Raw genomic sequence first — 17,329 nt, 5'->3', positions numbered from 1 at the left:
TCCTTCCCTCTCAGCTCTGCTAACTCAGAAGGCTACATACAACCATTTCTTCATCAGGCCCCTGAAAATCCATACGCTGAGAAGCCGGCAAGGAGGGAGTGAACCCTGGCACGGCTGAAAACTGCAGAGGAGCTGTCAATTCGCCAGGTCTCTCAGCCGTTGAGGCTCCAAGAGGTACAACGTGTCTTTACCTCTCTTACTCTTTCTGAGAATTCCAGAGCGTTCCAACACCCCGTGCCCCTGGGATCTGTGGTGGTAGAGGCGGGATCCTATGGCTTACGTATTCAAGCCCCGTGTCACTGGTGAAGAAGGCCTGCAGGCGCACGTTCCAGTCCTTCCGGCGCCGCAGGACGCCATGACAGCGCTGCGGGAGACACATGTAGCAGCTCCAGGGCTCCTGAAGCTTGGCCTCGGCCGCTGTGCCTGTGCCCACCAGCACCTCCAGGCACTCCACACAGAAGCACCTGGACCCAGTGGCAGGGAGAAGGGATGCCTTTGTCATCGAGCTGGTCTCCTGTGCCACCCCCTTACCACTTCCACAGGGAAATGCCAACCCCGTCCTGAAAGCTTACCTAGGATCGGCTGCTTAACAGCATAGCCAGCGGGGCCCTGCGCAGTACGGGCTTCCCTGACGTCTTCCCTGGATACTCCAACCCCCTTAATCCCACAGGCTCTCTGATCAGAAATGCTCTCCCAACAACCTACTTCATTCCATGGACACTTTGGATTACAGGCCAACTGGCAAACCAGGGAATTAGCCTTCCCTGACACCCTACTCATCCCCTTCCCTCATGCTCTTGGCCTATTAAGAGCACTTCCAGCTGGGTGTGGTGGCTCACACCTACAACTCTGGGGCTTTGGGAGGCTGAGGTAGGAGAATGGCTTGACCCCAGGGATTTGAGACCAGCCGAGGCAGCATTTATTACACTTTTTATTTATTACAAAAAATAGGCCAGGCACGGTGGATCATGACTGTAATCCCAGAACTTTGGGAGTGCTGGGATTTGAGAGGCTGTGGCAGGTGGATCACCTGAGGTCAGGAGTTCGAGACAAGCCTGGTCAACATGGTGAAACCCTGTCTGTACTAAAAACACAAAAATTATCTGGGCGTGGTGCTCCACACTTATAATTCCAGCTACTTGGGAGGCTGAGGCACGAGAATTGCTTGTATCCTGGAGGCAGAGGTTGCAGTCAGCCAAGATTGTGCCACTGCATTCCAGCCTGGGTGACAGAGCAAGACTCCACCTCAAAAAAAAAAAAAAAGAATAACTAGCTGGGTGTGGTGGCATGTGCCTATAATCAAGCTGTTCAGGAGGCTGAGGTGGGAGGATTGCTTGAGCACAGGAATTGGAGGCTGCAGTGACCTATGATCATGTCACTGTACACCCTGGGCAACACAGCGAGACCCTGTCTCAAAAAAAAAAGAGCCGTTCCCTATACATGAGTTCTACTCCAATTATGCTACAACCACAGCCACCACAAAATATAAACCCTGTGTGCTGCTTCCAGGGCAAATTAGCTCCCTATTCCCATACCTAGGATTCCATTCAACAGACAGCTGTCTGCAGACTGCAGGAACCTAGGAGCCTTGGGGGCCCACCCACATCCACCCCACAGGGCCCAGTGCTCACCGGCAGCAGCTCGTGTTGCTGCAAAGCAGCAGCTCTCGGCCCTCGCAGCACACAGTGCAGTAAGACTGATAGCCATCGTCGTCATACATGTAAAACAGCTCAAGGAAGCGATCCTGGCAGCCAGAGAGAAACACCAGTGAAATCGGAGACCAGAGAAGGGCAGGCCCTGCCGGCTTGCTGGTGGAGGCCCTAGGATACAGCCGCAGAACACACTGCTGGTGCTGGTGGCTTGGTGTCCTTTAAAAGGACAACTGGCTGTGACCTGTGTGCCACTGGCCTCTGTGACAGCTGTCCCCCATCCTGCCCCAGAGGCAGAGTGCAAGGCAGCTGGGATGAGTGGGCTTCACTGAGTCTCCACACAGGTGCTGTTGGGAAGGAGAGGGGAGTTAGAGGAGGCAAGGGGAGGAAGGTCCAGGGCAGTGGTAGGAGGACTTACCCGGCATGTCTGACAGAGCCCCCCTTCAAAGAGAGGGTGGAAGGACACGGGGTTTTTCCTGCCACAAGACAAACAGCCACCTGTAAGAAAAACAGGGTTGTGGCTTTTGGCAGTTGAGGCCCTGACACCAGCTGCTGAAGCCTGGGGTCTCTCAGTTCCTAAGATTTCCCTCCAGGCCAGCAGCTTGCCAAGGACTCTTTGTGCCTCAGGCCATGCCTCACAGCTTCTACCACTCAACAATGCTTCCAGGTGGCATCCCTACTTCACAGATGGGGAACATCAAGATGGGCAAGGGGCTGCCCCAGTAGGATGATGTCAGGCAGAACGCTGAGCAGGGGGACCTCCCTGGTGTGACAATCCTTGAGAAACTTTAAATACTGGGATACTAAGGATTTTGTGGTGACTCCAATTGGCTTGTTGTCTCATGATAGGACTTGCCCACGCCCACACCCTGTAAACAGCAAATGGCTGTAATTTCAGAATCCAGGTCCTTTAACCAGCAGGCAACCCTGCCTTCCCTTCATATCACCAGGTCAGCACGGAGTTGCATCCCTGGCTGGGTAGATAGGACCTTTATAAAACCCACAACAAGCATCCCTACCCAGCCAGATGGGGGAGTGAGTCTTGGGGAATAGGATTTCTAAACCGAAGCTCTTCCCCGGGTTCTCTGGGTCAGGGATGTGGTGTTTTCCTATTCAACATTGAGTAACTAGGGGTTAAGGAAGCAAGGGAGACTTCATCCTCACACATTCTGTATTCCATGAGGTATATTTTCTGGCCAGAGTATCCAATCCAGTGGCATTCCCCAGCCAGGGCAAGCAGACTATTTAGCCTGACAGTAGGCAAGTGACTAAAAGCTTGTTAGTTGCAGTTCTTCTTTGGGAAGGTTCATGATACCAGTAATCTTGGTTTTAGGTTATGGCTCTCCCTGCCAAAATGGCCCGGCTTCCCTTGTTCCTCACCATACCCTTCCTGTCCCTTTCTCTTAAGGGGCACAATTGGGCAACTCATTCCATAAACTAGCAACTAAGATGCAGGGTCCAGAAATAGGCCTTGGCCTGAGGTTAAGGAACAGAGCTCTGGGTTAAACCCTGACAGGGTGGATGAGCCAGGACAAGGCAGGCCTAGAGCCCTAGCCAGTGTGTGAAGGGGACGACTGGGAGGGAGAGAACGTTACCTTCCAGGCTGCTCTTGTTGTTGGCAACATCTGAAGCCATTTGTTCTATTGAGAAAAGAAGAAGGCATGAGATGAGGTCAGGGAGCCGGGTACAGATCAATTCCTGATCTGCAGCGTCCTCCTCCCATCTGCCCCATGATCCCAGGTCCCCAACAATCACCTCGGCTCTGATCTTCATCCCCTCGGTCTTTGCCGTTGTTATAGCAATTTGTCTTGAGGCGCTTGGGTGCGGGGCAGTAGTCAGAGGTGGCTGAGTCGTCAGCTGTGCGTCTTCGAGTCTTGTTCTCTGTGAAAGGTAATTAGACTGCAGCCGTGGCTTGGTAGGAGGGTCCAGAGAGAATGCGGGCCCAGGACAAGACCATGCTATGCCTGGATACCAGCTGCAATTGGGGCGTGACAGGGGGTCCACACTGAATGTATATGGCCCCTTGATGGGCAACTCACAACAGGAGCTCATTCAAAACCCCTTGCACCCAGGATCCTTAACACATGTTTACAAGGTTTTAAATGGCTACAACCAGGATGTAAAAATGACTCAGCTCAGAGAGCAAAGCTCAATTCAAAGCTAAAAGCCTGGCATACCCATGTCTGTGATATCTGACATGCTGGGCAGTAGGCATAGGGGGTGGCTACCGAGAACTTGAAACTGTTGAGGAAATGAATTCTGCATTTAATGTTAATTAAAACACTGACAAGTAAGTCAACTAACTGGCTTATTAGGACTAGCCTAGACATATGAGTCTGCTTTCTCAAATGCACGTTTTATGAATTTAGTTAATTTGTGTTTAACCATCTACATCTGTATTTAGTTAATAATCTGTATATACTTAATACAGATCAAGTATTTTCATTGCAAATTTAGCATCAAAATTGAGATCTGTAAAATATGTAATATGTAAAATATATAAAATAAGTGAAATTTTGAAAACAGCACTATAAATGTAGACTATCTCAGTTTTTATAATAGCTGGATATTGAAATGCTAACATCTTGGAAATTTAGCGCTAAAAAATCATGATTTGTATTAATTTCACCTGTTCCTTTCTTGTTGCCCATGCTGGAGGGCAATGGCGTGGATCTTGGCTCACTGCAACCTCCACCTCCTGGATTCAAGAAATTCTCCTGCCTCAGCCTGTTACAGGCATGCAGCACCACACCTGGCTAATTTTTGTATTTTAGTAGAGACGGGGTTTCATCATGCTGGCCAGGCTGGTGAACTCCCGACCTCAAGGGATCTGCCTGGCTCAGCCTCCCAAAGTGCTGGGATTACAGGCATGAGCCACTGCACCTGGCCTCGTTTTTTCTTTCCTTTTTGTTTCTGTTTTAGTTTTTTGTTTTTTTGTTTTTTTGTTTTTGAGACAGGTTCTCAGTGTGTCACCCAGGCTGGAGTGCAGTGGCATGATCTTAGCAAACTGCAGCCTGACTTCCTGGGCTCAAGTGATCCTCCCACCTCAGCCTCCACAGGCACACACCACCTCACCCAGCTAATTTTGTATTTCTCGTAGAAACAGGGTTACATCCTGTTGCCCAGGCTGGTCTTGGAACTCCTGAGCTCAAGCAGTCTGCCCACCTCAGCGTCCCAAAATGCTGGGAAATCCAAGAGATGGTTATTTGCATCCCAAAATGCTGGGAGTATAAGCGTGAGCCACTGAGCCCAGCACTTTTTAATTTTACCTAATATGGCTCCCATTCTATAAATGGGATTTTGTAAAACCCATTTGTATTTCTATTCCATCTACACAGAAAATCTTAATGGACATGGTTAAATTTGACTCTGACCCTAGGAAAGAAAATTGTACAGCCATTAAAAATCATGAGGACCCTTTAGTGACAAAATGACATCAGACAGTGCTTACAGTATTAATATTAATAAAGGGGAAAGCAGGAATCCAACTAGTGTTCAGAAAAATCTGGAAGGATGTGCAACCCAACGTTAACCTGGAGGGTATTTGTGAGGGTGGGATGTGAGGGGAGAGTGGGGAGGGAGTTCAGATTGACTTTTCAAGAAATTTGATTCTTTTCCAGTCACCATTTTATATGCAAAGAAATCAGAAGAAAGTGCATAGAAAACAGGGCACAGTCAAAAGACAGGAAGGAAATACCGTATTTCCTTGATTCTAATTTCCTACTGCCTGCACGACGCACCTTCGACTTATTAACCACTTTTGAGGGGAAAACAAAACAAAACAGAAAAAACATTACATTAAATGTATGGACTGTTTTCTTTTTTGAGACAAGGTCTTGCTCTGTCACCCAGGCTTGAATGCAGTGGTGCAATCTCGGCACACTGCAACCTCTGCCTCCTGGGCTCAAGCGAATTCTCCCACCTCAGCCTCCCGGGTAGCTGGGACCACAGGCACATGCCAAGCACACCAGGCTAATTTTTCTATTTTTCACCATGTTGTCCAGGTGATCGCCTCAAGTGATCCACTCGCCTCAGCCTCCCAGAGTGCTGCGATTACAGGCATGAGCCACTATGCCTGGCCTTTAAATGTATGGATTGTAAGACAAGTCCTGGATTTCTAGAAACCAGAGTTATCTTATAACGGGAGAAATATGGTACTGGTCAAAATGTTAGCAGGTGGCATATTCTTCTTTAACACTTTCCAATTTTCTCAAATGAGCATAGCTTAACTATTTTTTCCTTTAATAAAAAAGGTGCTAGTCAACACTGCATCTTGACTTCAAGACAGATGTCAGATTCAATACAAACTATATGCACATGACCATCAGCAAGAAAGTGGCCGGGGAAGCCAGATAGGGCTGGCACAGCCTTCGTATGCCTGCTCCTATTTTTCCAACATTCAGAGTTGAGACCAGCTGCTAGAAAGCTGGGTGGGGTGTGGGGCAGCAGGGGTGGCTGACTCTCCCAAGAAGTGGTCCCACCAGCAGAGGCAGCGGGTGCTGCCATGGGGACTCATTCCCACCTGGTTGCGTGTTGTTGGGTTTGAGGCCCTCGATCCCAGTGGGCTTGAAGCCCCCGTGGGCCCACTCCAACATGGGCTTCAGCTGGTCCTCCAATGAGTCTCCAGGGCTGCTGGGGAAGGTCTTGCCAGCTCGCACCCTAGCTTTCTGCAAAGGCAGAGTCTGTGATGAATGGCGGGGTGGGGAGGAGGTGCTCGCCAGGCCACACCCAGGGATTCCCCCAGCCAGGGCCTACATTCCCCTTCACACGGGGCCCTTTCATAGCCAGACAGCTGTCCTGGGCTGTGGTATGTGTCAGAGGAAGGAGGGGCCTGTGCAGGGAGAGACCTCGGAAGGGGGGTTGTGGTTAAATCTTTTCATGCAGGCACCAAATAGGATCTCTTCCCCCTAGGGAATGTCAGTGGTCACCTCCCACTCAAAAGCAGATATATCAGAATTAACTCTACCACCAAGATATAGAAGCCCCAGCCAGCACTATCTCATCTCCTCTGTATCTTATATAAGAAGGCACTAGATTTCTTGTTTTATCTCCCTAAAGATGGGGACATTAACTTGTGTCCTACATGAAGGACCAAGAGGATTTCAGTGTCTAATGAGGCCTTTAGCAATGAGAAGAGGTTGGCTCTTAAATGCTGAACAAAGGTGGGGGGAAAAAAATCAAGGTGAAGGGAGAAACAGGGTATAATGGTTCATAGGGGATAAGACGGCCCACAGATAGAAGACAGCTGGCCTCCATTGCTGTCTTGCTGTGAACTCCAACCCTCATAAGAAGGCTCTGAGGTCTCTGGAAAAGCACATTCACTGATACGAATATTGCACCCCTAACTGCCCGTGCTCTTTCCTTCTGATTCAGTTAGTGGTCCCAATAAGTGGCAGCTGGGATGTCTCAAATCCCTTTGTTGGGAGGCCCAATCCGGTGGCCATCATGTTATGTTGGCATTTACCTCCTCCCTGGCCACCTTGTCCCCTCCAAACCACCCTTGGCAACACTGAGCTAGGTTTCTGTGGGTCTCTTGCTTCATCCCTGCTCTCAGGGCTTAGCCCTCATTCCCTCATCCCATGTTACCTCCAGAGCATGGTACATGGCTTTTCGATAGGAGACGAGCTTATTGAAGGTGGCCAAATTAAAGTGCTGGCTGAACAGCCCCAGTGCCACCAGTTTGTCTGCAGAGACCTAAAAGAGAAAGACATCATCAACATCCACCTACAGGTGTGTCCCAGGTGCCATGTCTATCACAATGTTGTCCATCAGATGCAGAAGATTTTCACACACTTTAACCAAGAGACCATTCCTGGGGATAAAGTCCACAGACATCTATTTGAAAGGAAGGAAAGAAAAAAGCAGAAAAATAGAAATGGCAGAGTCTCAACACACATATATCCAGAACCTTGTTAGTTATGACACTTCCACTGTGGAAAAGGAGGATACTCTGAATGAAGGCAATTAGGCGAACCCTGTGTTTGTATACATTTTCCAAGCAGGTGTCCCTGGTGTGGACCCCTGAGGCTCAGTCCTAATATTCTCTGTGGCTGCTCCAGCATTGAGCGTTTGCACATATTCCTTCTTTCCTAAGCATGATAATTGTTTACTCTTTACCCTTTTATTAAAACGAGTTCACCTAATGAATGTGTTTAGAAAACAGTGCTCGACACAGCACCTTTCACTTGTTGTGATTATTTAACTTTAGTTCTTGTGATTTAATCCATATTCCACAAGTCTCCTGATGTACCAAGTCCCCGGACCAAGCAAGAACTGACTGAGTTGCCAGTGAGAGAGAAAATGGCCATTCAGGGATGCTAATCAGAACTGAAAGGCCAGATGTAGTGGCTCAGGCCTATATTCCCAGCACTTTGGGAGCGGGAGTTGAGAGGATCGCTTGAGCCCAGGAGTTCGACTAGCCTGGACAACACAGCAAGACCCCATCTCTAAAAAAACTTTTAAGAGCCAAACACAGTGGTGTGCACCTGCAGTCTCAGCTGCTCTGTTAAGGCAGAAGGATTGCTTGAGCCCAGGTGATTGAGGCTGCAGTGAGCCAAGACAGTGCCACTGCACTGCAGCCTGGGTGACAGTGAGGACCTCATCTCTTAAAAAAAAAAAAGGGACTGAAAGACACAGGGAATGTTCTAGTCTCCATAAAGAGTGCTCACACTCATGCAAACCTCCATTTTATCATGGAATGCCTGATTTCCTATATGGGGGTGTGACTACCACTGGGGAGAAAATACTGTGGCTCTGGTAGGGGGGAAAAAACCGCTCCAACACAAGTGCTGGTTCCAGCGCCCAGTGGCTCCAATACAACCCAAACAGCGTACACATGCTGAGCAGGCACTTGCCGAGGCCAGACCCAGGTCCCATATTGTCATCTCATCCCCTAATGCTGACAGCCCCACACTGCATTGCATTAGCCTCAGACTCTGTCTTGCCAAGTGCATTTTATGTCTCAATGGGGCAAAGCAATTGCAAACAATCCATCTTCCTTCACTTGACAGGAAGTTACTGCTCTCCCATCCCTGGAAGCAGCTGCCTCACTGCCAGCATGGGCCCAGGACTTGTCCTCCCTCTGCTGGTCACAGCAGGCAACTGCATGCAGGGGCTCTCCTACAAAGGAGACTCCACACCCAATATATTATTGTAGCCCTTGGGAAACTTCAATTAGCTCATGGCAAATGGCCCCATGGTAGCTCAATTCCTGGGAAAAACAGAATCTCTGCTTGAGCTGAATCCCAGGAATGTACAGCCCTTCCTTCAGTCCTGCCTGGCTTGCTTCTGCTGCAACTTGCCCAATGACCTTAGGCACCTAACTTAGCCTCTCTCAGGGCTCTGAGGGTAGGACTAACATTTACTTCTAAGAGACCATCACAGGATAGGTCTGTCTGATTAAAATCTTTGTTGAGGCCAGGCGTGGTGGCTCCCGCCTGTAATCCCAGCACTGGGAGGCCGAGGCGGGTGGATCATCTGAGGTCAGGAGTTGGAGACCAGCCTGGCCAACATGGTGAAACCCAGTCTGTACTAAAAATGCAAATATTAGCAGGGTGTGGTGGCAGGTGCCTGTAACCCCAGCCACTCAGGAGGCTGAGGCAGGAGAATTGTTTGAACCTGGGAGGCGGAGGTTGCAGTAAGCCAAGATCGCACCACTGCACTCCAGTCTGGGCAACAGAGTGAGACTCCATTCTCACCACCCCCCCCGAAAAAAATCTTTGTTGAAAGAGTGTAAGAATCAAAACAGCCTAGTTATGCCCAACAGAGCTCTTCCCCAGCTAAATGTCATTACCAAGAAAGATTTTAAAAGGCTAGAATCAATCATCAAGAGACTCTGAAATAACCAATTCTACTAAAAACCCTTTTCACAACTGATACCAGGTGACCCTAAACCCAACTCCATGCCTTTCTCTCCCCAGGGCTAAATGACAAGAGGCCGCGGCCATGCTTCCGGTCTCTTCCAGGCTTCTCCACTGAACACTTTTGGGTACCTGCTCACGTGGCCACTCCTGGCCCCCTCAGAGTCCACACTGATGATTCTGCCCCCAAAAGATAAATCTAAGAAATAACATAAAATCCAATTGCCCATGGATCCAGAACTTTCTAGGACTTTTGTCCCCTGTGTGAGTGGAATCTGCTGTAGCTGGTTAACACAGGAAGTTTTGTCCTTCCTCCCAGACAGTGTGAAGGCATAGGCTCACACATCTGCAGAAGACAATCCCAGGCCTTTGTCTTCAAAGGAAGGCAGGCAGGCACAGCCTCAGGCCTGCAGAACCCCTTGCCCTTCCCTGGACTCACCTCGGAGAACTTGCCATCGCCAAACCACTGGACCCACCGCATGCCAGACATAGCCTGTCGCTTGGAGGTGGCCTTCCAAGACACCACCATGGCGGGCCACCAGGAGAAGCCCTTGATCTTTCCCCACACGAGGTCCCCTATTCCAAACTCCTTCCCATCCTGGAAGAAAACCCACATGAAGAAATCCCAGTGAGGAGAGGCCATCCTGGGCCAAGTCCTGTCCACTCCACTGTCCCTGAGGGCAACAAAAAGCTTGCCATAAAATGCAAGATGTAGCCAGACACCGAGGCTCATGCCTGTAATTCTCAGTACTTTGGGAGACCGAGGCGGGGGGATCGCTTGAGGCCAGGAGTTGGATACCAGCCCGGGCTACATAGCAAGACTCCATTTCCACAAAAGAATTTATAAAGTAGCTGGGCTTGGTGGTGCATGCCTGTAGTCCTAGCTACTCAGGAGGCTGAGATAGGAGGATCGCTTGAGGCCAGGAGTTTGAGACTAGCCTGGGCACCATAGTGAGATCCCTTCTATACAAAGTAAAATGTAATAATGGACGTAGAAAAAAGGGATCCTAACAACACATAAATACATACATGTGTAAGGAGTCTTCGTGCAGCAATGCTTGAATAAAAGCATAATCAACCTGAATCGGTTAATTAAGCTATGATCCAGACCACTGGATTTATTATCCAGACATGAACCTCAGGCAACTCTAGTTCTTAATAGAAGAAAAAAGCAAGTCTACAAAGGTATAATACGTACAATATATACAGTATGTGCACTCTGATGAACAGAATCACAATATGTATTGTCAGGCCTCTGAGCCCAAGCCAAGCCAAGCCATCGCATCCCCTCTGACTTGCACACATCCCCTCTGACTTGCACGTTTAAGCCCAGATGGCCTGAAGTAACTGAAGAATCACAAAAGAAGTGAATATGCCCTGCCCTGCCTTAACTGATGACATTCCACCACAAAAGAAGTATAAATGGCCGGTCCTTGCCTTAAGTGATGACATTACCTTGTGAAATCCCTTTTCCTGGCTCGCCGTGGCTCAAAAAGCTCCCCCACTGAGCACCTTGAGACCCCCACTCCTGCCCGCCAGAGAACAAACCCCCTTTGACTGTAATTTTCCTTTACCTACCCAAATCTTAGAAAATGGCCCCACCCCATCTCCCTTCGCTGACTCTCTTTTGGACTCCGCCCACCTGCACTCAGGTGAAATAAACAGCTTTATTGCTCACACAGAGCCTGTTTGGTGGTCTCTTCACACGGGCGTACATGAAATGTATAACGTACGCAGTTGCAGTCCTTACATAAATGTCATGTTGAGAAAAATCACAGTATTCACGTGGTAAATACTGGCATTTGACTTATGTCTGGGAGAGGATTAAGGTAAAGAAAGGTCCGTGGTGCATATGGAAGATACTTAGAATTCAAACATGTCAATTATTACAATTACAAAACTTCTAACAACTGTTGTCGCTCTATGTTACCAACAGTAGCAGGTAACCGGTTTTTCCCCGTGTTCAGGGTCCTCGGTCACCCTGGGCAGGAGCCCCTCTCGGCCATACCTGATACTCTGAACTGTCTCCATCTCCACTGTCTGCCTCCACCTGCGGGGACTCCATGCCCCCCTGCTGGCTGTCCTGGGCTAGGCGGGCGTAGGGGGTACTGCTGCTCTGGGGCGTCCCATGTGTGTCCTCTGTGTCGTCTGTGAGGTCGATGGTAAGGTAAGAGCTGGGAGGGGACGGCCATGGCGTTCCTGCCGATGCTGTTGCCCGCCGTCTCAGGGACTGTGGACAGAAGGACACCTAGTTTGGGCCAGAGCAAAGGATGTTGGTGACCAGAGACCAACGGCACCCCCATATGGCTCCTAGGCAAAAAGAAAGAGGAAAGACTGAAGTTAAAGAGAACAGAGACCGCTGAAGAAACTTTTCCAGGAACACGTATCCCTTAAGAGGTGGGAGAAAGTCATTGTAACTGTCCTAGAGACAGAAAGATGACAAAGGCACAAATGATGGGTAATGACGAGGGACTCTCAGAGAGTGAAGTGTTGCCATACCCGCTAGGGTTGCCTCAAGACAAGTGAAGAAGACATGAGGGAGAAGACAGTTCTGGAAGTCAGTGTTTTCTAACTTGTTTCCAAGTTAGAGCAAGAACCAAGTCAACAGGGAAAGCTTCCATTCCCAACAGAGTGTCATCTGAGATCAGACCAGGAGAGAAGCCAACAGGCTTACGGGAAGCTTACCCAGGAGAGAAAAGAAAAAGCAAGAACCTGAAAAGCAGTGTGAAAAAAGGACACAGATTATCCACCAGCCACAGCCAGTAGTGCAGTGAGTGAGGCATATCTCCCAGTTAGAGACTGCGGGCAGGGGTCTGGGCATCTGGGGAACCAACCCTGGTAGCCGGGAACTCCACGGGGGACTCGTCCACATGGTTGCGGCCCTGCCGGCCTCGGGTGGAACGTGGGGAAGGCCTGTGCCTCTCCCGGCTGGAGACACTGTTGTTATTTCGAGTTCGGACCTGGAAGCAAGAGAGGACACTCACTGGGCCTTAGGTGACTGGAGGCCTGGGGTCTGGCGGGGCCAGAAGGATTAGGCCTTCAGATGGCCAAGGAGACCTGGTAGCCAGCTTCAAGACAACTGGAAGTGAACAGGTGATGAGGTGGGACTCTGGACTGAGTCCAGCCAGAATTCCCCAGTTCTTGGAATAGAGGTGGTAGGGTGGCCAGCTAGGATGCCCGACAATTCCCAGCAGGTCCTGCTCTGCCTGTCACAGCAGACAGACATGGCCAGCTGAAATGGCACCTGCCAATTGGGATTGAAAAATAAAAATCTGGCCAAGTGCAGTGGCTCATGCCTGTAATCCCAGCACTTTGGGAGGCCAAGGAGGGCAGATCACTTGAGATCAGAAATTCAGGATCATCCTGGATAAAATGGTGAAACCCCATCTCTACTAAAAATGCAAAAATTAGCCAGGCATGGTGGTGGGTGCCTGTAGTCACAGCTACTCAGGAGGCTGAGGCAGGAGAATCACTTGGACAAGGGAGGCAGAGGTTGCAGTGTGCTGAGATCACGTCACTGCACTCCAGCCTGGGCAACACAGTGAGACCGCATCTCAAAAAAAAAAAAGAAAAAAAAAAGAAAGAAAGAAAGAAAAATTCATGTTCACTCTAAAACAAACTTTTATGTCAAAGAAGCATAAGGCCAATTACTGGGTTCAGGAAGGCACCAGATCATCAAGATGGAATAGAATTCCTTAGGCTCTATGTTCATTGTCAAAAATGGCATGAATTTGGTTGTTGCAGAACCTGTGTCCAAATTATGCATAGAAGAGTTGATGTTTAACCTCGGTTAAGTTGCTGGAATCTTCTCTCATCTCCACAAAGGGGATGATACAGACCATATCCTGGGAAGGGAAGACTGTAACCCACACCTGGGATAGTAACTGTCAGTCTGGTCTCTAAAGGGCTGGGTGACCATAAGCAATAACTGCCTTCCCATTGCCATACCTCAAAACTCTGAGGCACAAAATCCACCCACAGAAGTGGTGGACTCCCTAGGTCATTAGCAGCTGAGCCATCCACCCTGCAAACTCTATCACCCTTAGGCACCTCCAAGAGTGTTACAAGAAAGAACTTAAAAACCACCTGAAAGAAATGGCACATACAGAAAACCTTCCAGCCGGGCGCAGTGGCTCACACCTGAAATCCCAGCACTTTGGGAGGCCAAGGTGGGTGGATCACCTGAGGTCAAGAGTTCGAGACCAGCCTGGCCAACATGGTAAAACTTCATCTCTACTAAAAATACAAAAACTGGCCGGGTGTGGTTGTAGGTGCGTGTAGTCCCAGCTACTTGGGAGGCTGAGGCAGGAGAATCACTTGGACCCAGGAGGCAGAGGTTGTTGCAGTGAGCTAAGATCACACCATTGCATGCCAGCCTGGGCAACACAGTGAGACTCCGTCTCAGAAAAAAAAAAAGAAAAAAGAAAACCCTCCAACAACAGTCCAAGAGCCTTGCTTATATTTTCTAGTTTCAAAACATTTTTTCATCACTTTCTCTCTTAAAAGCTCCCCTACGGAGCTATGCTATGTATGTAGCATGCTATGTATGCTATCTAGAGTGGTGGCCACAAGTGCTTTGGCTCGAGGTGTGGCTACTTACAGCTGGGCTTTCTGAACGAGTCCTGGTTTCCCGGAAGAGCTTTGGCATCACTGGGGTGTCAGAGCCATCCCCATCTTCCCCGTCGCCATCGCCTGTCAAGTCCTTTATAAGGAAACATGATGAACATGATGAAGACCCCAGGGTATCAGCGAGTCAAAGAAACAAGGCACCTGCAATATGCAAGACTGATCACCTGTGCCTGGCAGGGAGACCGGGTCACTCATCACAACACACTGCATATGGGTGCAGACACAGGCCAACCACGACAGAGGCCCCGGAAGCAATGGCGTGAAACCTGCACCATGTCATCAGGGCTTCCTCGTGCAGGCCTCACACCTCACACCAAAACCCAGCCTAAGCCAAACACAAAAGCTGAAGCAGCGAGCAGCTAGGTCTGGCTGGAGTGTTAAGCACTTGCCTTCACTCACCAACTGTGTGGCTTTGAGTCCATTTCCTTCATTTTAAAATTGGAATAACAGTACTTCCCTCATAGCACAACAGGGTTACATCAAGAATCAAATAATATCCAGGGTGTGGTGGCTCATACCTGTAATCCCAACACTTTGGGAGTCTGGGGCAGACTGAGGTCACCTGAGGTCACCAGACCAGCCTGGCCAAGATGGTGAAACCCCATCTCTACTAAGAATACAAAAATTAGGCCAGGCGTATAATCCCAACACTTTGGGAGGCCGACGCGGGTGGATCACCTGAGGTCAGGAGTTCAAGACCAGTCTGGCCAATATGGCGAAACCCTGTCTCTACTAAAAATACAAAAATTAGCAGGGCATGGTGACATGTGCCTGTAATTCCAGCTACTCATATTCAGGAGGCTGAGGCAGGAGTACCACTTAAACCTGGGAGGTGGAGGTTACAGCGAGCCGAGATCGCGCCACCGCACTCTAGCTTGGGGAACAAGAGTAAGACTCCATCTCAAAAAAAAAAAAAAATACAAATACAAATACAAAAGTTAGCTGGGCATGGTGGTGCACGCCTGTAAGCCCAGCTACTTGGGAGGCTGAGGCAGGAAAATTACTTGAACCTGGGAGGCGGAGGTTGCAGTGAGCCGAGATCGTGCCATTGCACTCCAGCCTGGGCGACAGACTGGAGACTCTCTCTCAAAACAAAACAAACAAACAAAAAGAAACGTGTGGGCAAGAGATTTCATTACTGTTTCTGGTAACTAGCTACCAGAAACAAAACAGCAGTGCTGAGCCTCTGATCCTGCAGCTGCCCTAATTCCTCCCAGGGCTTAGGTTCCTCACCTTCTGAGTCCCCTGAGTAGGTTGGCCACCACCAAGAGAATGGAAGCTGAGGGTGAGTTTTCATTGCCCAGGACTTTTATGACTGATACTGGCTCTGAGCAAAACCAACCCAATTGACAAACTCTACTAAGAATAATTAGGAAACAGACGGTGTCAGTAAAGGAAGGAACACAAAACAAGATGGGAAAGATCCAACCTTGGAAAAGTAAATGAAGTAGAAAGCTTGATAATGTAGCAAGTCTTAGAAGATATAATTGTTTGAAATTCATTAAAATAAGCTTAGACAAGTTTCTTCCACCTTGTAAAAAAACTTCCTTGAGCCCACATAATCGTAACATCAAAACCATAGATATATTTAAAGAAATAAAATGGGCCAGGTATGGTGGCTCACACTTGTAATCCCAGCACTTTGGGAGGCCAGGACAGGTGGATCACTTGAGGCCAGGAGTTCAAGACCAGCTTGGCCAACATGGTGAAACCCCATCTCTACTAAAAATACAAAAAAATTGGCTGGGTATGGTGGTCCATTGCCTGTAGTCCCAGCTACTCGGGAGCCTGAGGCAGGGGAATCGCTTGGGCCTGGGAGGCAGTAAGTTGCAGTGAGCAGAGATCATGCCATTGCACTCCAGCCTGGGCAACAGACTTCGTCTCAAAAATAAGTGAATAAAAAAAAATACCCATTTCATTCATGAATACATGAATAAAATCAACTTCAAAATGCACCATAACCAAGTTGGACTCATTCCAGGAATAAAAAGACAGTTTGCTATACAGTAGTCTCCCCTTATCCAGGGGGGATACATGCAAGACCCCCCCATGGCTGCCTGACATCTTGGAAGATGGAACCCTATATGTGCTCTGTTTTTGTCTATATCTACATACCTATGATAAAGTTTAATTTATAAATTAGGCACAGATTAACAACTAATAATAAAATAGAGCAATTACAATATACTGTTAATAAAAGCCATATGAATGTGGTTTCTCTCTCAAAATATCTTCTTGTACTCTATTCAGGGTTAATCTGTCCTTCCATGGTTTATGACCTAGTGTCTTCCTCCTTTGCACTTTTATGAATGTAGGTTCTATTAGACATCATCTTCTGGAGGAGTCTGGTTTCACTGCAGTCTTAGTTTTGGATTGTTTCCTTTCTCAATCAACTTCAACTCCTCTGAAAATGTAGCAGCAGGTTTTTCATTGGCAAATGCAGCCTCTCCAGTCATTTTTATAGTTTTCAGTAGAAACCTATTCTTGAATCTATGTAACCATCCCTTACTTGAAGTAAATGGTTTGGTGTCAGGGGATCCCTTGCTATAGCCTCAATGCTCCCTGGCACAAAGCACTGCTGTCAATCAGAACATATTTCTGTTCATGTCTTCCACCTACAAATTTAATGCCTTTCCCATCTTGACTACACACTTGTCACACAACATGGCCATAACTTTTGCAGTTTGAGGTGCAACAGTAAAACTAGCATGCATTTATTTTTCCTTCTTCATGATTTCACGGCTGGAAGATTTGTTCTTACCACAGATCTAACAACTTCAGCATATGATTTCTTCTTTCCTTTTTGAGAACTTTCACTTTTTCACTTAAAGGACACACTTCATGGCTTCTCTTTGGCATAACTGAATTGCCAGCGTCATCACTCCTGCACTTTGGAGCCGTTATTAAGTAAAACAAGCACTACTTGAACACAACCACTGTGATACTGCAACTGATCTGATCACGGAGACGGCTACAAGTGACTAACAGGCAGGTAGGACCTAAGCATAGAGATGTTGGACAAAGACAGGACTGATCCCGGGCAGGACAGTGCAAGATTCCATCATGCTACCAGAATGGCACTCAATTTAAAATGTATAAATTGTTTATTTCTGGGATTTACCATTTAATATTTTCCATTTAATACTTTCAGACGGCAGTTGACTGCAAGCAACTGAAATCGTGGAAAGCAAA

General features: G+C 48.3%; 1 protein-coding gene across 14 annotated transcripts in view; it reads right to left on the bottom strand.

Annotated features, from left to right (window-relative positions):
- Window positions 1–17,329, bottom strand: part of DNMT3B (DNA methyltransferase 3 beta) — a 47,058-nt gene that overhangs the window by 10,431 nt on the left and 19,298 nt on the right. For 3 of the 14 annotated variants that reach the window (XM_004061985.5, XM_019017445.4, XM_063702487.1), the window contains exons 4-15: window positions 14,109–14,210; window positions 12,343–12,468; window positions 11,517–11,738; window positions 9,948–10,106; window positions 7,236–7,343; window positions 6,172–6,316; window positions 5,347–5,406; window positions 3,405–3,530; window positions 3,245–3,289; window positions 2,068–2,147; window positions 1,632–1,744; window positions 281–464 (exon numbers count right to left, since the gene is read on the bottom strand). In XM_004061985.5, coding sequence (XP_004062033.1) covers window positions 281–464; window positions 1,632–1,744; window positions 2,068–2,147; window positions 3,245–3,289; window positions 3,405–3,530; window positions 5,347–5,406; window positions 6,172–6,316; window positions 7,236–7,343; window positions 9,948–10,106; window positions 11,517–11,738; window positions 12,343–12,468; window positions 14,109–14,210 — 1,470 coding nt within the window. The remainder of the gene's footprint in view (window positions 1–280; window positions 465–1,631; window positions 1,745–2,067; window positions 2,148–3,244; window positions 3,290–3,404; window positions 3,531–5,346; window positions 5,407–6,171; window positions 6,317–7,235; window positions 7,344–9,947; window positions 10,107–11,516; window positions 11,739–12,342; window positions 12,469–14,108; window positions 14,211–17,329) is intronic. The other 11 variants (XM_063702479.1, XM_063702484.1, XM_063702488.1 and 8 more) reach the window with 5 other exon arrangements.

The sequence above is a fragment of the Gorilla gorilla genome, chromosome 21 (assembly GCF_029281585.2).
Source record: "Gorilla gorilla gorilla isolate KB3781 chromosome 21, NHGRI_mGorGor1-v2.1_pri, whole genome shotgun sequence".
Taxonomy (NCBI): Eukaryota; Metazoa; Chordata; class Mammalia; order Primates; family Hominidae; genus Gorilla; species Gorilla gorilla.
The sequence above is the reverse complement of the archived record's forward strand: the minus strand, read 5'-3'. Positions and strand labels throughout refer to the sequence as shown.